The 20,867-nt window shown below is 46.1% G+C and overlaps 1 protein-coding gene across 2 annotated transcripts in view; it reads left to right on the top strand.

Annotated features, from left to right (window-relative positions):
• Positions 1-20,867, top strand: part of LOC144814991 (glioma pathogenesis-related protein 1-like) — a 753,864-nt gene that overhangs the window by 608,209 nt on the left and 124,788 nt on the right. For both annotated transcript variants that reach the window (XR_013606920.1, XM_078674151.1), the window contains one exon: positions 11,271-11,359. Coding sequence is in view for 1 of the 2 variants with exons in the window: in XM_078674151.1 (XP_078530277.1) it covers positions 11,271-11,359 (89 nt within the window). In the remaining variant the exon portion in view is untranslated. The remainder of the gene's footprint in view (positions 1-11,270; positions 11,360-20,867) is intronic.

The following is a 20,867-nucleotide window of genomic DNA, read 5'->3' as shown; positions in this document are numbered from 1 at the left end:
TGAGTTTCCTGCAACACCATGACCTGCGCATCCGAGTCCTTTAAATATTGCAAAATCTTGCTGGCTCGGGACTTGGTGCGGAGGAAAGGAAACCTACATTACTCATCTCCTAACCAAATGACGCGGTGATTAGTACTATACCAAAGGAAAATGTTTATAATAATGTAACGATTATGTGTGAAATATGAATTACCATTCCAAAAGCTTCCATTTAATTTTTTTGGTTATTGAGGACTTTTTTACTTTTTTGCCACCCATTCACGCTCCCCCCGCAAGGTGAGAGCCCCTCCCCCCGTGAAGAACTCTAGCATTATCTAACCGGAACAATGTCCAGTAGATAGTGCCCCACCGGTTGATCCCCTGCAAGAAAGCCTAACCACTAACTATTCAAGTGACTAATAACGAGTGAGTAAGAAAAATTGAAACAAAAATTAGTTGGCTCTATTATGCTTTTAAATAATATGGTGGATACATAGTGCATATATATATAGATACAACTACCTTAAGATTTCCCAAATGGAAAACTTGAAGGATTATATAACGGGAGCAGCTAGGATTTTGAAAAGACGGCGTCCAATATTAAACCTAAATATTGAACCTAATGTTAAACCTTGCAACCCCCTTTGCCCAGATCCATTAATAGCTCATCAGCTGCTTGCACAGACCTAATGTTATACATCTTATTGTTGTGCATTATTTTGAGGGCTGCCGGGAACATAAGCTGGGCTGTTGCGCCCAAATTTCTAAAGGCATCCAATCGCCTCCCAAATTCCCATTGCTTTTCAAGAGTTATTCGGGAAAGGTCCGATCTGATCAAAAAGGTAAAGCCTTTTCCAGACAGAGACTTTTGTTTTAAAGCCATGTTTAAGATGCGCTCTTTTAGTACATAGGTGTGAAAATTAACTAAAATTTTGCATGGTTTAGATCTCTGTGGATTCAGTTTAAAGGGATCTCTATGTACCCTCTGAATATCAAGTGACAATTCTGCAGGAGTGTATTCTAGAGAAAGTGCTTCTTTCAGTAGAGAAACGATATACTGTTTAATGTCTGACCCTTCAGATCCTTCTGGAACATTCAAAATACGAATGTTCCCCCTTCTCGCATTGTTCTCAAGGGACTCCATCCTCTCGCTGAGGGCCAGATCTTCCTTAGTAAGTTTCTTAATATCCTCCTTCGCCTGGTCGAGATGGACCGAATGAGCGCCAACAGTCTCTTCTAACACTCCAGTTCTTATAGTGAGACTTTCGATTTTGTTGTCAAGCGTTTCACAGTAATTTTTGAACTCTAGTTGGTTAGCGGATGACTCAGCAAATCCCTTTCTTATCTCCAGCGTAAGAGCTGAAAACATTTCCAGAACAGAGGCCGCTGTCAATGGAGCTTGGAAAGAAGAGGAAGGGGCCGATAATGAGTTAGTGTCAAGTTGAACAGGATTAGCAGAATCATCTTCATCTGGGCCACCAGATGCACCTCCCAATTCGATAGAGTCTAATTCTTCAACCTCTTCAGAGAATACTGTAATAGGATCTTGAGGTAAACTCTGCTCCTGCGATGAAGACCGGAGCTGAGTTGGTCCTGGCAGGGGGAGCTGCTGCTCTGATTCTGGGTCTATTGATCCTTGTACCTTGACCACTAAACCCATAGTTTGAGCCATTTCTGAAACTTGAGCTGGGCTTTTTTCAGCGCTGTCTGTCAACCCAGATACTGAGGTAACCACTAGTATGGCAGATTGACAGGAAGATAAGGAGTTGCTTTCAGATGTAGATGCCATATCTTGATCGTCTAAACCTTCAGGTAGATGTAGAATCTGTGGAATGGCTTTAAAATAAGAGCGAAGTGAAGGAGTAATTTTTTAACCTGCTTGATGTAATATTTTAGAATCCTTGCACTTCGCCTTAGTTTTACTCTTCACAATCGGGGTTTTAGATTTGAATTCGGTGTTCAAAAAAGAGGATAACTTCGTTTTGGATGATATATTAACACCCTTCACTACTTCTAACCCCCCTACTGGAGCATCACTTTTTTTTAGTTCTATTTTCTTTCTACGTCCACGACCTCGACCTCGTTTAGGCTCCCCTTTCGCAGTGTTTAATGGGCTGGCTGTAGTATTGAATGCACCTGGGACGCTTAAAGTACTCTTGCATGAAAAAGTATGTATATGTCCCTTGCTATTGACAGTATCAAAAGAAGAGTCAGGTATAGTAGGAGTGGTAGAAGTTGACTCTACCAACGACAAGTCTGTAGGGCTTCTACTGGCCAAATTAAAGCCAAAAGACTCCTCCACTGCAGCAAGGGTAGCGGAGTCTTGTAGATTTTGGGACTGACCTTGTAGTCCTTCCTTAGAGGATGTAGTTTTGTTAGTATATGTCTCCAAGTCTAAAGCACTTCGAGAAGAGAATACGTTTCTCAATCTCTTGCCCTTCCTTAGCTCCAGCGCTGCTACAGTGATCCTCGGGCTAGAGATTAAAATATTTGGTGATACCGGGTGTTTTTCCGGGGGGGGTGAGCAACCGCTCACTCGGTGGACTTAGACTTTTAGATTCCAACCTCTCCTCAACACCGACCCTCTGAATGTGACAGACCCCGGGGTTTAGCACATCAAAGCCCAACATGCCTGCATTGGCTGGAATCGCTTGACCCCCTCACAACACCCGCTACCTCCGTGGCTGCAACAGTCACCGCCTCCGTCTCGGTCTGCACCGCCGCTGACAGTTCTGCCAAGGCCGAGATCGGGACACCATGGAGGTAGAGAGAGGACTCCCGCACACCGCCGAGTGACCAGGAAGAAACCAACCATCGATGCGGTACGAAATACGGGCGATATAGTTTTACCGCAACCGCAACTGCAGCCAGGAGTTCAAATGTTGAGCTCAATTGCCCACAAGACGTTTACTAACATCCTCGAAATCCGTCACACATTCACAACAAACAGGAGGCGATCTTGCAGGGTGATCCGCGCGGAGCACCGCGGCGAGCTAGTTGGCTGCCGCCATGTTCTTCCAAAACAAGACTTCAGTAGGATCTTGAGTTAATTTCATATATAGGTCTGGATTGGATATATGATCCGCTACGCTTTCCTGATAAAACTGAGAGTCCATGATTACAAGCGCTCCGCCTTTATCTGCTTTACAACATGTGATGTCTTTATTGTTGATGATTTGACTGATAGCTTGTTTTTGTTTGAGATTGAAGTTGCTGTGTTTAGAGTTTGGTCTTTTATGTAGTTCTCTGATTGCATTGACGGTGATTGTCTCATAAGAATTCAAAATTTTGTGGCTGATTGGTGCATTGAAACCACTTTTGGTCCTTAGGCTCATGCAAGTGCCTTCTGAGCTGGAGTTTGTTTGTGTTATGGCGTTGGAGAAATAATGCCTTAATCTCAAACTTCTCATGAACTTATACAGACTTATCTCAGTTTCCAATTCGTTGGAATGGTAGGTTGTTATGAAAGAGGTTCCATGTTGTAGTGTGGCCAGCTGTGCGTTGGTTATGGTTGTTTTGGAAATGTTGATCACTAAGTTTTTTTGCTCCTTGTTGACTGCGCTATTGGAGTCGTGGATTCTCTTGTGTCTGCTGCTCCTCCTGGTTCGACGGTTGTGGGTGGGCCCTTCTCCAAAAAAGGACCTCCAGTTGTATCTTTGTCAGTTGGTCTAAGAAATTCTGATATTCTAGAAGTTTGAACAGGTCTCTGGAACCTTCCAGTCTGTGGACCACCTCGTTGGGATGAGCTGTCTGATGTGGAACTACCTTCGTCTGATGACTGATTGAAAGGTGTACGTTGTCTCCGCTGGGCGTAAACCTCCGTCCAGCTATAAACCTCTCCCAATTTGTAGTCCATAGTGTCGCGTTTGTATTTGCGTATCTTTCTGTCGTTGATTTCCTTCGTGTATTTGTCCAATTGTATGTTGATATCGTTGAGCGCTTTATCTAGCTCATCTTTGGTTAAGTTACTGTCTAGATTTTGGTGCAATTGTTTAATTTCTTTTTCCAAATCTTCAATTACTTTTGCAAGTTCCTCCACAATTAGAAGGATTAGGTCTAGGGAGCAGCGGTTTAGTATGGCGTACCAACGTTCGGTAAACTTGGGGTTGTTCCTGCAGAGCGTAGGCTTCAACGCGATTCGTAGTCCCCTTGGAATTCGCTGATCCATATGATACCTTATTAAGGTGCCAGCGTGCAAGCGTTGGTTAATGACACGTTTAGATGTATAGAGTAGCTGTTTTAGCATGCTTGGGGTGGAGAAGGTTGTGGAAGGGTCCACTTCCTGAATAAGAGAGTATATTCGGCTTGTTTCTTCACTGGACAATCCGAATGTGTCTGCTCGGTTTGTGGTGATGTTAGCTATTTCTTCGTAAGACATCGTGACTGTGGGTGCTCGCACTTTGTTGGTCAGTGGAAGTTCAATTAGAAATTATGTGTGGTGTGCGGCACACCGAAATAATGGTTGAACGTTTACTAGATAAGCTCTGACTGGCTATTTCTGGGTGCCTCCGGGTGGTATCCCCTCTGACCCTGGGGGATCATAAATTGTAAACACGCCGAAGAAGCAGCACCAACCAAATGGCACTGTACCCACGGGCACACCTTATGAGACGTTGTCTCTGTGATTAATGGCAATGTAATCCGTTTTCATGAGTATAATAATTCTCAACCACTCGTTGTAGATCGATGCAATAACTTCTTTAATCCAAATTTTGTTTAAATCATTTCTTTGTAATGTTCAAAGCTGTCACATTGCAGATTGATTTCGTCAATTTTCAATAACATATAACAATCGCTCTATCATTTGATTCCAAATCAAATTGCGATGTATATATCCCTATGCATTTCGGGACCCATGCCCTTCATCAGGGGATTAGGAACCGGCCCGAAAGCGCAAAAGGCGCGAAAATAGCCGGGATCGTGCTAAAACAACGAACCACAGCAGTTCCAGCATCCATGAGCAGCAGAGCGCACAAGGGTGAGTCTGAGAAGGGACTACCTTGGCTAAAACGACTGTAAGAAATGAGAGCAGCCTGTAAGCAGAAAGGAGACCTGTGTCTCCACCGCCGGCCATTTTGAAGTCAGGCGCTGGCCATAGGATTGCATTGGCCCCTGCTGCGGCGGCCATCTTGAGGTCAGGCGAATACAGAGAACCTCATAAGAAACCCAGAAATTTACAGAAATAAAGCGATACGAGGCCAAGTGAACCTGAATAGGCACTCAAGATGCCTGGTGAACCAGATACCTCGTGACCAGAAGCTATATTGGGTCCACCCAGCAAGTCTCGCAACCGCACCCGATGATGGGAGTGTCATACCTACGCCCGCCAGAGCCCCTAGAACTAACGTCCGGAAACAGCATGGAGCCGAAGTGGAAGAGCTGGGCAGAGGACTTCGAAGACTTTATGACAGGGTCCCAGGTGCAAGACTCCAAGCAGAAGCTCATAGCGTTGCGAAACCTGATACGAAAGGACATTGCGCAGATTATCAAAGAACTACCCGGCGCCACTACCATTTCATATGAGGAGGTGAAAGGAGATCTAGATCGGAAGTTCCTACACAAACGAAACCTGGACTAAGAACGGTACACGTTCAACCTTGCCTCCCAAGAAAAAGACGAACCAATGTGCGACTTCATTGCTCGCATTCGGCGCCTAGCACGGTATTGCGAGTTCGACGCATTCAACACAGAAGACGCTCTACGACTGCGTATCATCGAGGGATGCCAATCGGAATCACTGCGTCGCAGACTACTGAAGAAACACTACACATTGGAAGAGATCGAAGAACTCACGCGCATCAATGATCAAGCCGAAGTCCACGCTAAGAGAATGGAAGCCAGCAAGTCAGAGAAAAAGGAGCAAGCTTTTCGGATGCAATCACACGTAGACTCGAAACGCTATTCAGACTGCCGCAAGTCGGACAGACCGACACAGAAGACCCGAGCAACCACATGGCGCCAAGGAGCCCGAAGTTATCATACAAGGAGGCTCGCCTCAAAATGTTACAGATGCGGTCAAGACTACCCGCACCCGGGACAATGTCCTGCCATGGGACAACAATGCCATCGTTGTGGGAGAGAAAATCACTTCGAAGCAACCTGCCAAACACGCCGGTCGGAAACAAGGACAGCCAAGTCGAACTCAGAAACCCAACACCACGCCAGAGCGGTAAAGGGGAGGGAAAGTCGCTCCTCCAGCTCGTCGAGGTCGAGCACTCACTCGACTGCATCACGAAAATCTCGGAGGTCAACATCTCGAGTATCGTCCTCTCCCACGCCTGTGTCACAAGACTGTGATGAGTATGTCTTCATGGTGTCAGACCCCGACAGACTAAAGAAATATCCAAGGCTGAACATTCAAATAGGAAGCCACCTGGCAAAATTTGTCCTAGACTCAGGAGCATCATTAAATTACATCTGCGCCATGGAATATAACAGCATGAAGCCTCAGCCAAAACTGGAACCAGCCGCTGTTCGAGCCTACTCGTGGATGTCTAGGAAACCCCTGCCCTGCCTAGGACAATTTCGCACTACTCTAACTTACAGAAACGGACAGATCCACGCTCATATCCATGTAATTGAAGGTCCCGATGCAGCAGACTGCCTCCTCAGTTTGCCGACGGCGGAACGCCTCAAACTTGTCGAACTATTATACACTGTGGATGATTCCCCGGACATTGTCAACAAATTCCCCAACTTGTTCAACGGTCTCGGGAAACTCAACGAATTTAAAGTCAAACTGCACATTAATGAGCGGGTGCCCCCAGTAGCACAACACCATAGGAAGGTACCATTTTATCTACAACAGGCAGTAGACGAGGAGCTCCAAGACCTACTACGAACGGACATCATTGAAAGATCTACATGGCCCACCCCATGGGTGTCTCCAGTGGTAGTCGTACCGAAGAAAGGCCAAAACAACAAAGTGCGCCTCTGTGTGGACATGCATGCCCCGAACATCGCCATCGAGAGGGAGAGACATCCTGGATCTCATATCAGTGATATGATCACCCGCCTTAATGGAGCCACCGTGTTCTGAAAGCTGGACCTCAATAAGGGATACCACCAATTGGAACTCCAAGAACAATCCCGGTATATCACCACCTTCACCACGCATCAAGGCCTGTTCTAATATAAGCGCCTCAACTTCGGAATCTCCTCCGCAGCAGAGATCTTTCAAGAGGCCATTCGGAGAGTCATCCAGGGCATCCCAAATGCCTTTAATCACAGCGACGACATCCTAGTGTTTGGAGAGAACCAGGGGGAACACGACAAGGCCCTGGACCGTGTGTGCCATGCTCTACTTAATGCCAACCTCACACTCAATCCGGACAAGTGTGAACAAGTCCACGCTCAAATTCTATGGGCACATTTTCTCCAAAGATGGCATGAAACCAGATCCCGAAAAAGTGTCTGCCCTCGCAGACACCCCATAACCACAAGACGTCAGTGACCTCCGCTCCTTTCTGGATATGGCAAGTTACTGTGCCCGCTACATTAAAGACTACGCTACCATCAGCTATCCCCTCCGGGAACTCACTCGTCAAGGTCAACAATTTCTTTGGTCATCCGCATGTGAACATGCTTTGAACACAATCAAGGACGCTGTGAGTACTGCCATCAACCTTGCCTATTTTGACACCAAACGGAAAACCGAGATCACAGTGGACGCCAGCCCCGTGGGGCTAGTTGCCATCCTGGCTCAGTATGACAGTGACGCAGATCAACGTCACGTGGTCGCCTACGCCAGCCGTAGTCTTACGGACACAGAGAAGGCATACTCTCAGCCTGAGAAAGAAAGCCTTGCGGTTGTCTGGGCTTGTGAACATTTCCACCTGTTCGTATACGGCAAGCACTTCGCACTCATCACAGACCACTAAGCGCTCATCACCATTTTTGGCTACCTGCAAGCAAAGATGCCTCCACGGATAGAGAGATGGGGCCTCCGACTACAAGACTATATCTACACTATCATTCATAAGCCTGGGAAGGCTGAAAACCCAGCAGACTACATGTCAGGGCATCCACAATCCCACACGCGTGAACGAGGCTCGGTGGCCGAGGAGTACATTCATTTCATCATCGACAGTGCACGCCCTCCAGCTGTGCCCCTAGAAGCCATTCAAACAGCCTCAGCCGAAGATCCTACTATCCAGGCCATCATGGGTCAAATACGTGCTAACTCCTGGATACACCTTGACAGCAGCCGCCATGATGCGCCAGCGGATGCTCAGGAACTGTTGGCATTCAAGCATGTTCAGGCAGAACTCTCCGTCAGCACCAGGCAGAACTCTCCATCAGCACAGACGGTCTACTGTTAAGAGGAGGGAGGATAGTCATTCCCCAATGGCTTCGTCACGGGATTATCAATCTCGCTCATGAAGGACACAGAGGAGTCGTAGCCACCAAGAAAGCACTCCGAGAGCGTGTATGGTTCCCGTCCCTCGATCACATGGTGGAAGCCACAATCAAAGACTGTGCTTCATGTCAGATCGTTAGTCGGGAGGAACCACCGACCCCTTTGCAGATGTCTGAATTACCCGACGGGGTGTGGCAGCAGGTGGCTATTTACTTCTTCGGGCCATTGAATTCAGGCAAATACATTCTTGTCATCATGGACGAATACTCCCACTTTCCTATAGCGCAGCAAGTGTTCTCCACGAAAGCATCGGCTGTTATTCCCGTCATTGATGAGGCATTCGCAGCCTGGAGAATACCTGTAGGATTAAAGACAGACAACGGACCACCGTTCAACAGTCACGAGTTCGCTGAATTTGCTAAGCACCTCAATTTCAACCATCGGAAAATCACTCCCCTATGGCCCCAAGCCAACTGCATGGTTGAGCGATTTATGGGAACCCTTAAAAAGACAGTTCAGCAAGCGGAACTTGCTCACCGTGACATTCAGCAGGCACTAAACGAAGTGCTGCGAGCATACAGGACCACACCACACAGCACCACGAATCAATGCCCCGCCACCCTGATGCTAGGGCGAATTCCCCGCACGAGATTGCCGACATCAAACACCGTCATGCAACCCCGACTCGTGACCACCGATCATGACACCCTGGTAAAACTAGACCATGCAAAGAAAGCCAAAATGAAAGATTACGCTGATCGGCTCTGGCACGTGCGACAGAGAGACATTCATGTAGGAGACTGGGTGCTGGTAAGACAGGATCGCAAGACCAAATCAGACAGCCGATACCTTGCCCACCCGATGCGAGTCTCTAGCCAAAAGGGGACTATGATCACAGCCGAATCAGAAGGAAGAAGGAAAACCCAGAACATCTCTCATTTCAAGAGATACCACTCGTCGGCCCACGTTCGTTCTCAAGACAGCGTGTCCAGCATGGATTCATCGAACCATCGAGAAGACAGCGATGGAGCACGTCCCATGCCAGTGAGGCTAGAGGACGCACGAGACAGGCCTATTCCAGATCAAACACGAAGCTGTCGCCCAAAGAGAGGGGGAAGGTTTAGTGTCGTCTGCCTGACCCTGTCTGCATACAGGGCAGGCGGAAGCGGATGGAGAGGGTCCGTGGGAAACAGGAAGTTAGTTGGGATCGGGAACGAGAGACATAAAGAAGCAGTTACACCCAGCTCCGGGTCCGCGTCTAATTGGGGGGCCAAATACCTACAGTTACAACATTCATAAACAAGCATTTGCGTTGCAATAGATCTCGCATTTAGGAGAGTTTGAGCTATTGGCATTGTAAATGACAATGCCTTATATTTATTTGTTTTGAAAAGCTGCAAGCAGTGCGTAAACACACACTTTGTACTTCTAGTCCTTGCTTATGAGAAGCAAGGCTGGCAGTAAAAGAGACTCAGTTATTTATTTAAGTATTTTTAAGTATATTTTAGCTAATTATTTTTAAAAATGTTTAATTTTACATTATTTTTAAGAAATTCGATATTTTTACAAAGTATATATATATAAACGATATTTTGGGTTCGATATTTTGGTACTTACCTGTTTGTAGATAGGAATTTGATATTTTGTCTGTCGATATTTTGGAATCTATATTTTGGGTAGTCTATATTTTGTCCCTAGATATTTAGTCAGTGATCCTCATCCACCATGTCCCAAGTCTTAAAAAAACAAGCATTTGCAATGCAATAGGACTGGCATTTACGCAAGACCTATTGCATTGCATCACGGACAACAGGAGGGGGGAGCACGAACAACAGGAGTGCAGGCTGGGGGAGGGAGGTGGAGGGGGCGAGAAGGCACGGACAAAGTAGTGCTCACAGTCTAAATAACACATACCGTACCGTACCGTACCATGTAACACTCGAAGTAAACGGGCCAGTAGCCATGGGAGGGTACAAATGATGACACGGCCATAATAAGGAGGTACTAACAAGACAATCAGAAGGCAGTATTTATGAAAGCCAATGACACCAGCCCATTAAAAACATTGGCGGAGAGTGAGCGAAGCTTCCACTGCATACTCCATTACTGCATGCCTCGCAGAGCAAGCAGCGCATGCCCGCTGCCGCTATAGGCTTGACCTAATAAAAAGATAGAAAGCTGCAGTCAGTGAACACCCAACATCAAGTCTAAAAAGAACCAGTGGGGAGAGCCTCTGTAACACCCAGTGCACAAAGGCCACAGTGATACAGGTAAGTCTCCATAGAGCTTCGTCTACCTCGAAACGCAAATTAAGGCATCTGTAACAGCCTCATATGACTCATAGCTTCGAAAGAAAATGAGCTCAAACAACCTCACAATTATATATGTATACAGTGAGTGCCCAAGTTTAACAAGTCGCATATGGCGCTTGGGTACCTGCCCAATTAACATGCGACAGGCAGCAGCAGCTAGAACAAACACACATGCAGGCGATCGAGCAGTCATCGAGATTAAACTCTCTTGCGTCGCTGGAGCACCCTCTCGCTCAGCAGAAGGCAATAATTTAATCGTGTGGTACCGTAGCAGCTGCTCCAGAAAACACATGTTGGCTGCTCGAGCAGCTGCCCAATCAACACTGTATGCTGCACCCGAGCAGCTGCTCACTCATATTCGTGTACCTATCACCAGGATAGCCGCCTGTGAACATTGTGCCCAAGCAGCCACAGATAAATCACACACTAGGAAGTGGCAACTCTTTCCTTTAGAGTAGTGATTGTCAGAGCGAATGGACACACTCCCTTACATAGTAAGGAATGCAATAAGGACTGAAGATGAGGAGGTGCTTCAACGTTCTTGTGGTTTGTGATGTAAGAAAGCATAAATAAACAAAGCCTTTTCTTTAATGGTGTAATGTTTCTCTTTTGCTTTGCAGGGGTAATTACCCAAGGCATCCCTATCAAAAAGGATCTCCATGCTCCAAATGCCCAAAAGAATTTCCTTACTGTTATGACCGCCAGTGCAGTAAGTATTGTACAATTACATTTTTCTGAAAGGTTGAAACAATGAGGTATTAGGAAAAACAGAAAAACCTGCCCAGCTTTAATGAAGTCATTGTATATTTTATTATACCCACCATTTTAGTTTACATATCTGCGATAATACTAAGACTCTGGCTTCATAACGAGGCAGTCAAGAGCCTCCCGTCTAGTCTGTCTTTTGAATAGACCCTGGACTCACTTCAAACAGCTTATTTGGCCTTAACAGTAAAACACCCAAACAAGCATTCACAAAGAGAAGATGTCTGGTCTGGCCATTGTGGTGGATTGGTTAATTTTGTTTATTGGAAGCATATGCCACAAAAATAAAAAGGAAAAAATACACACTGTCACTTAAATGTGGCAATCATATGCTGGCAATACAAATTTACTTTTTAAAAACGTTCACTGATGTGGATGTTTTCTAGTGATTTAAAAAAAAAAAAAAAAGCCCTCAAATTGTGCTGTGCCTTTTACTAATATTTGTTGTGAAATTGACAGATATCACCCAACCAAGAACTCCAATTGCAGACAGCTACAATGTCACGGTGCCAATTAAACACTTTATAGCAGTAGCTTTACAAAAGGAAACAGGAGGTATATCATCATCTAACTGGGCACCTAAAGATCAGTCAAAGGAAACATAATAATAATAAAAAAAGATAATATACAACAAGCATTTGTAAATGCATTACGTTTCGCCTATGGAATAATAAGAGGTGCAGGAGCAGAGTATGAATGCAGGAATAATGGTAGGAGTACTCTGTGCAGGGTGAGTCGTGCACGAATGAAGGTTGAGAAGTGTCTGAGTACAGGGTGAAAGTACCTCAATGCATGGTAACTGATGTTTGATGAGCGCAGAATGAGAATTGTGTAAGCGCCGTATGTCAATAGTACAAGTTCAGGATGAGTGGTATAAGTTCAGGGTGAGAGGTGTGGGTGGAGGGTGAGAGAAATGTGAGTGCTGGGTGAGAGGTATGTCAGCACTGTGTGATTGTTGGGTGAGCAGTATTTGACTGCCAGTGGAATGTCACAGTGACTGTGAAGAGTCAATGGTGTTTGAGTGTGCAGGGTGAGCATTGTCTGAGTGTAGATGAAAGGGATGTAAGTGTTGTGCAGCAGAATGCATTTTTATAATTTTGAAGGTTTATGTCCTTCATGAAAATCTAATCAAAACAACGCACAATTGGTTACTCCAATTTACACTATCCAATTTTCCAAGTTTATGAAATCGTGAAACATGAGCATTTTATTAAAAGCAAGAAACAGGGCTGAATCTTTGCTTCTGTTTGGTGAAATATTCCACTGCTACGAGGCTTTCTCCCTTGTTGGTGTAGCCCGTCATTTTTAATGGCTGCTCTGAGCCACTCCTCAGAGACTAGTAGAACTGTATGTACCCTTCTGTTGTATAACTAACTATTATTAGCCAGCAGCATGGTACATTAAGTTAAGGGCTTGCTGCTCAGATATCACAACCTCACAACAGTACACAATTGAGTTAAGGGCTTGCTGCTCAGATATCACCACCTTACAACAGTACACACTGTAACCAAACACAAAACATACACCCAGCTAATTCCGATTATGAAACTACCTTGCTGTTAAGCCATTCAAAACACTTTCTACTATCAGCTGCTTATCAAATTTATACATGTGCAAGGCAGTAATCACCTAAAACAACTGATGAAACATCCAAGCAAGTTATTACAACCTTAGTCCTCACCCACAAATAAACAACACAAATCTCCAACATTGCCATACTTAATCCTTACCACACACCTCCAAAAAAGTGATTCAGACTACACTTTGTGTTGGATCCTGCCAACTACACATCACATTAACCATATGGAGTGACCTTATTTTCATGCGTTCTGGTAAGTCTGGCTCAGCCCTCCACGATGCCAATGGACGACAACTGAGTGACATTAAACTGGATGATATTAACACATGATACTTACAGTGATTAGAATGCTCAGTAAGAAACACAATACATAAAACATGTAAAATGTAGTAGAGACCAAGTTACTTATATGCAATTCACGTTTATGGACATAATGTGTTCATATTTTACTTACTGAAACAGTAACATTGTATTCATGTTTAGATATCAGTCCTGTAAAGTGAGTAAGTAGTTTTGGGAGTAAATTCTCCTGGCAGCTAGTATGTGGAAGGCCTCACATGTTAACCTGACCTTTCGAGTCTTTATGCATGAAGACAGAAACCTCTACCGTTTACTCTTAATCTGGCATCCTACATTTCAGTATCTGAAACGGCCTACAAGCAGCAATTGGAGAAAAATATGCCAAAGTATGAATACCAATATGGAAATATAGTAAAGGCATGAAAAGTAAATTCGCCAGCATTGAAAGTGCATGCTACATAAAATGGCTGAAACATGTTTACAACTATATCTACATTCACGAATAACTCGGGTCATGAGAAATAAAAAGTAGTTTGGATTTAGAGCTGTTGCACTGTCTAACCGGCCAGTAATGCAGAATTATGGATCTTGGTATTGAAACACATTTCTGACAAATGTATGCCCTGCTCATCCCACAAGAAATACCTGAAAATATTGTAATGGTCTACATGGGCCAGATTCTATGGCAGGACCGGAGGCTTCAGATTAGGCTTTTCTTTCTCCCATTTATTAGCTCCAGCAGCTTTACAAAGTACCACAATCCATGTGAAAAACTACATTTCCCATGAGCACAGGGAAAATGGAGATAGAAAAAAGTCCAACAGAGGTAGCCAATCCTGCGCGAGGACGTCCCATAACTTCCCCCGAGGACGCTCTATCTTCCTATTTCTTCGCTGTTACAGCAGCATCAAGATGAGTGACTTTGGTTTTCCTGTCATACTGTTGGCTAATTGTGTGTAATTTGCCTGTATTACCTACTCAGCAACTTGTGGGGTTATTTCCATTGTGTAACTTGTTATTGCCATTGTGTAACTTGTTATTGCGCATTAACGGTGCTTATGTTTTTTCACAGGTTTGGCCGCGGGAGCGCCGTTCACGCCATCGCAGACGTAGAAATTTCTCTCAGGCTCTTGCGTGGTGCGGCCTCCCGCCGATAGTGGATCGCGCGCCCTCGCTCTGCGCACTATTCAGTGCGTTTAGCCCCAGGCGGCAGCGAGTCGTCTAGTTCCGCCTTTATGATCAGCGTGGTTTGGACGGACTCGCTACAGCCGCGGAAGAAGATCTTTGTTTGTTTGACCATGTTTGGGCTAATTAATCAAAATAGAGAGCCTCTGCCTGGAGCCTGAACACCCGCATTGCGGGTAAGACTGTGGCTTATTAGAAGGGACCGGCCCTGGAAAGTATTTCAATACCCTCTGAATAAAGAGGGCGGTTTTGGTCCCAGACCTGTACCCACTATTAATGCACGCTCTGTGCTTTATTATCAGGGGTTTTCCCTATATTGATTCCCCTTTTTGTTTCTGTATTTGAGCTTGGGTGTCCCCATTATGGAGTATGAAGATTATTATGAGGAGGAGGAGGTCATGTACCTACCTGTAGATGACCATTTATGTCTGGTCATGGACTCATCCATCCTCAAGGCAGTGTCCCAAGTGGTTGTGCCATTGGAGAAGAAAATGGACCTTTTACAAGCGCAATGTCAACAACCCCTCGACCAGAGGGAAGATCTGTCGGGGAAAACTCCCCGACCTCCAGGCCAACCCTCCACTAGCGCGGTGGAACTCAAACGTAAGCTTCCAGACGACGCAGGAGTGGACACAGACGCTTTTGCTCACCTCAGAAAGGCATTCTTGGAGGCCAATACCCTGCACCACCCAGCAAACCAGAGCAGGCTCTGGGGGAGCCGTCTGGTGTTCCTGATGATGTGGCTACAGTGGACCCAGAGGAGCCCCCCCAGACCACCGACGGGGATAGGGAGTCGGAGAGGCCATGGCTCCCATCCAAGCCTGTCCAGACAGCATCTCATGACCTAGGCACAGACATGCTTAACCCTGACGATCTATTATACACTGCACTCATTGCAGGTGGTTCCAGCCGCCAAGGTGGCAGCCCACACTGCGCAAACCCCTGGACCAAGAAGTAAGGAGTTGCCTTTGAGTAGAGTGCCCAAGACCTACCCTAGAAGGTAAAGTAGCAGTTACACCCGAGGTAGATCCTAAGATGGCCACCTTTTTAGCAAAATTCATCCGCGATCCCAAAAAGGACATCGATCGCTCATGGAGAGCATACCAAGATAAGCTCTTCGACACGGCAGGCCCCTTGGCAAAAATTCTAGATATGGCCGAAGACGCCAAGGCTTCGGATCCTCTGATCTCCCCGGACACCCTCTCTAGTTGGGCACAGAGGGCGATCATTTTCTTAGGGAACGCCAATATGGCAATATAGACAGAACGTCGGAGATTCCTGCTCATAAAAGTAGATCTTAAGCTAGGGGAGTTGGCCACCTCCGAGGCGGGTCCAGTTGCAGAGGGCAATCTCCGGAGACCCCTTCATGAAAGAATTAGGTAAATTTGTTAACACCTTTAACTCTATGGACAAAGCCCAAACGTCGATTAAACGGATCTTCAACCCCCAATTTTTTGGCGCAGCAGGTCGTGGCAGGGGGCGCTTAGCCGGCCACTCTTACAACAGAGCCTCCTTCAAGCAGGGCGAGTCTCATAGAGGGCAGTACCAGGACCCGGAAAAATTTGGGAACTTCTACCTGACCAGGAATTTCCCCCTTTGCAGGGGTGGCAGAGGACGTGGAGATGGTTCCTATAACAACCAGCGAGGTAAGAGTCCAGAGTTTGGGAGAGGTGAAGTTGGGAGGCAGACTACAGTTTTTTTTCACAATTGGTCTTTGCTCACCTCCGACGCTTGGGTTCTACTTACTGTCAGAAGGTTTCAAATAGAGTATTCCGACCTAGCTACTCAGTCCCTTTGCCCTATACCCATAACTGTCATGTGGGAGTAGAGGAAACTTTTCAACAGAGAGATCTCAGAAGTATTGTGAAAAAAGGAGCGATTACCCCCTCCACCCTGCACCCCTGGGGGTTCCTCAGCAACATTTTCTTGGTGGAGAAATAGGATGGAGACTACCGCCCCTTAATAAACCTACGGGAGTTCAACAGGTGGCTCATTTACCACCATTTCAAAATGGAGGGCATTCACCTCCTGAGGGATTTGCTGCAGGCACAAGACTGGATGGTCCGCCTAGACCTCAAGGACCTTTACCTTACGATCCCGGTTTTTCCCCCCTCACAGACGCTTTCTGCAGTTCCAGTGGGGTTCTCAGATTTTCGAGTTCCCCTCCCTTCCTTTCGGGCTGTCTTCCGCTCCGTGATGTTTTACCAAGGTGATGAAGCCTATGGGGGAGTGTCTCAGATCAGAGGGCGTCCGGCTGAGAATTTATCTGGACGACATTCTCATCATGAGTCAATGTCCCCAGCGTCTGCTGGCACAGCTGCAGCAAACAGTGTCCCTCCTGGAGTCTCTGGGATTTGTAATCAATGAGACCAAGTCAGACCTGACCCCTTCCCAGAAGATGCAGTATCTGGGCTTCATGATAGACTCAGTTGCGGCTACCTTGTCCCTGCCTTTTTGGAAGTTATCCAAGATCAGACACAAACTGAAGCGTACGTTGGCACGGCCCATGATTTCCGTATGCCACTTAGCCAAAGTGATGGGCCTCCTATCGTCTTCGATTCAAGTTATATTTCTGTGACCCCTGCACTACAGGGCCCTTCAGCGCCTCACAGCCTATCACTTGCGCAAAGGCCTCACCTACTCTCAGGTCGTGCCCCTCACAGAGACAGAACTGCAATGGTGGGTCAAACATATGGAGTCCTGGAACAGCCAAGCGATTTTCGGTTCACAACCAGATCCGGTAATAGAGTCGGACGCCAGTGGTTTTGGTTGGGGTGCCCGTTGCTGAGAAGTATCTACCGATGGAAGATGGTCCTCTTCCGAGGAGGCCCTTCACATCAATTGCCTGGAGTTGATGGCGGGCTTGTTCGCGGTAAAGTGCTGAACAATGGTCAGGATTGAAAGTTGTGTTCAGCTCAAGATAGACAATGTGGCAGAGGTACGCTACATCAACCATCTCGGGGGGAGACGGTCCAAAGCATTGTCAAATCTAGCCCGCGATCTTTGGGAATATTGCCTATCCAACCAGATATCCCTGTCAGCAGAGCATCAACCGGGTTCGTTCAACCAAGTGGCAGACTGGTGCTCTCGTCACTGGAAGGACACCAGCTTATGGCAACTACACCCCTGTGTTTTCAAGGAAATCCAATCTCGATGAGGTCCCTTCTCGGTGGACCTCTTTGCCTCCCATATTGACGCCCAGCTGGAATGTAACTACAGTTGCCGCCTGGATCCGGAGGGGTTGGCAGTGGATGCTTTCCTCCAGGATTGGAGCAAGGAACAGGGTTACGCGTTTCCCCCCTTCGCAATGATCATGAGGTTATCAACCCAGGTGAGGAGACAACAGGCGGACCTAGTGGTGATCACTCCAATATGGAGGTCGCAAGCCTGGTTTCCGGTTCTGAAGGAATTTTCATGGGATTTTCCAATCCCTCTACCCCTCGGTCACGATCTCCTCGAGGATCCTCAGGGGAATCCCCACCATCTTCTAGTAACGGGTGGCCTGTGCTTGATGGCCTGGCGGGTTACAGGCAACGCTGGAAAGTCCCAGGCCTTTCGGAGGAAGCTGCCATGTTGCTCTCTAAGTCCTTGGGCGAGAGCGCCAATAAGAGATACCGGTCCGCAAGGTCATGGTGGGGAAGTTGGTGTCTGCAACAGCAGGTGGATCCGATGGGGGCGGACATTGTCCACATCCTTAACTTTTTAGCCTCGCTGGCTATGGAGGGGCAGGCCTATAGGTCAATCAACACCTTTCGTTCAGCGATCTCGCGGGCCATGTTCCATTGGATAATCGCCCGATTGGCAAACATCCTTTAGTTTGTAAATTATTGAGAGGTATCAGGTTGTCTGTGCCTCCAGAATCACGTTACTCAGTGTTATGGGATGTGAACAAAGTTCTAAACCTATTTCGATACTGGCCATCCAACAGGTATTTGTCGAGGAAGTACATGTCTGCTAAACTCGCAATGTTGCTGTGTTTGATTCAATGTCGCAGGGTTTCAGATGTGAGGGCCCTAGTTCTCACAGGCCAGGTCTTCACTCCAGAAGGAGTTACTTTTCACATTTCCAGACAAAGTAAGTGTAATTCACAGTCTGTGTCGCTTTCCCTGACATCCCAAAATTGTGTGTGGTCAGAGTGCTCAAAGCGTACGAAGTGGCGACAATAGATATATGTCCACAGGGCATTGAACAATTGTTTATTGCTCTTACTAAACCACACAGGGCGGTTTCGTCCCCTACGATTGCGAGATGGGTCCGCTGGGTGATGCAGGAAGCAGGTATAGATACTTCCCGCTTTGGAGCTCATTCGGTGATGGGTGCAATGGCATCCAACGCTTTTTCCCTGGGAGCGCAGCTGGAGGACATTTTGAATGCCGCAGACTAGGAAAAAATATCTAAAGTGAAATTTCAATGATTGGAGGTGGTTCTATTTACTCGCTAAATTAGTAGGAAATATATCTGCATTATTACTTTGATGAATGGTAGGGGGAGATCATTTTATCTTCGAAGTTGTACAGGACCAGTGTATGTTCCATTTAATATAATAAAACAAGGTTCCAGACTCAAAATCACAAAATAACCAAGAATTCAATCAATTACATTAGTGATTTAGAAATAACAGTAGGTTGTGCCATGTCATTCTCAGCAGGAAGTGCCGGGAGGACATTCAGCTAGTGGTCGCGTGCTTTGCAGGCTTCCTTGCTCATGTGTTTGGTCAAATATCTCATGGCTGCCTGTACTCTCTCTGCTTATTTTCTCCATCGTGTGGAGCACCTACATCCATCCTATCACTGGATGAGAACTCTGAAGGACTTGTGAGAAGATCCAGAGTTCTGAAACACAGTACTGCTGCACAGATGACCAGTGCTGCATTGATGTCCAGTACTGCATGAATGCCCAATGATGCTTGGATGGATGTCCAGTGCTGAATGAATGCCCAATCAAAGTCCAGTGCTGCATGAATGACCAGTGCTGCATGAATGTCTAGTGCTGCATGGATGTCCAATACTGCAAGAATGCCCAGTACTGCATGAATGCCTAGTACTGCATGAATGCCCAGTGCTGCATGAATGTCCAGTGCTACATGGATGTCCAGTGATGCATGGATGTCCAGTGCTGCATGGATGTTCAGTACTGTATGGATGTCCAGTACTGCATGGATGCAGAGTACTGCATGAATGCCCAATGCTGCTTGGATGGATGTCCAGTACTGCATTGATGTGCAGTGCTGCATGAATGTCCAGTACTGCATAAATGTCCAGTACTGCATGAATGTCCAGTGCTGCATGTATGTCCAGTGCTGCATGAATGCCCAATGAATGTCCAGTGCTGTTATGTATTATTTTAGGACTCTATTGTAAGTTTCCAGATTCATGCTCTTATATAGGTATAAGTCACCATATCCTTATATAGGCATAGAAATCATAACCATATTTAGGCATAGTTTGTGCAGTCCAAATACGGCAGGGCTACTTCCACTAGTTCCAAAAATCCACAACGAATTCTTGGAAAAACCCGCCTTCAGCAGTTAGGGACTTCCCCTTGCTTGAGAACTCATGGAGTTTTCAAAGAACTGAGACTCTTTGATGACGTTATTATGTCCAACCATACGTCAAACCCGACACCTTCAAGGTATAAATATGCTCACATTTGCCCAAGCAAACACACAGTGGTTTGGAGCAGTTCGACTATCTACTTGCCCGACGCGCCCTGCTACAGCAAGTGCCGAAGGAAGCCGACCCTCCAGCAGACGCACTGAGAGAGACGCTGTCTTTTCCTGCCGAGAAATCCAGCTCCAGTGTTTCCAAGCTACCCTTGCGGGTTGCTGGGAAATCGAGTCCCGAGACCAGCCTTCTTCATTCTAAACTAAGGTACGGAGCTGATTAGACCCTTAGAGAAATCTTGGGCAGATTCTTGGCAAAAGAATACTACATTTATGCTACACTTCACTTACTTCTTTCCTCGTACTAAGCTTAGGTTAGGTACACCGGGGTAGGCGTATTTTAGAAGCACCAGTTGAGTACTTTTAGCCTCTGTTATTTATGTATGTATTTATCTATGGTTTAGGAACCATACAATGCTCTTACAGTATTATTTTATTCTACTATTTTTACTGTATGCGTTATATTTTACAACCAGTGTTACGATTGTAGCAGTTCATTTCTTATGCTTCAGAAATAAGACTGTTCAATAAAACCTTTTTATTGAAAACGCCTGTCTACCTATTTCTCTGCACCTCTGATGAAACAAAGCATGTACGATTGACTGAGTGAAATATCTATCTATTGTTTCCACGACTCTGAAGATATGTTTTATCTTGGGGAAACAAAGTTCTCCTGTTTATGCGATTGTCAGAGACTAATCCCATCTTGTGAATTCGAGAAAGTTT

This window comes from Lissotriton helveticus, chromosome 1_1 (genome assembly GCF_964261635.1).
Source record: "Lissotriton helveticus chromosome 1_1, aLisHel1.1, whole genome shotgun sequence".
NCBI classification, from domain to species: domain Eukaryota; kingdom Metazoa; phylum Chordata; class Amphibia; order Caudata; family Salamandridae; genus Lissotriton; species Lissotriton helveticus.
The sequence above is the reverse complement of the archived record's forward strand: the minus strand, read 5'-3'. Positions and strand labels throughout refer to the sequence as shown.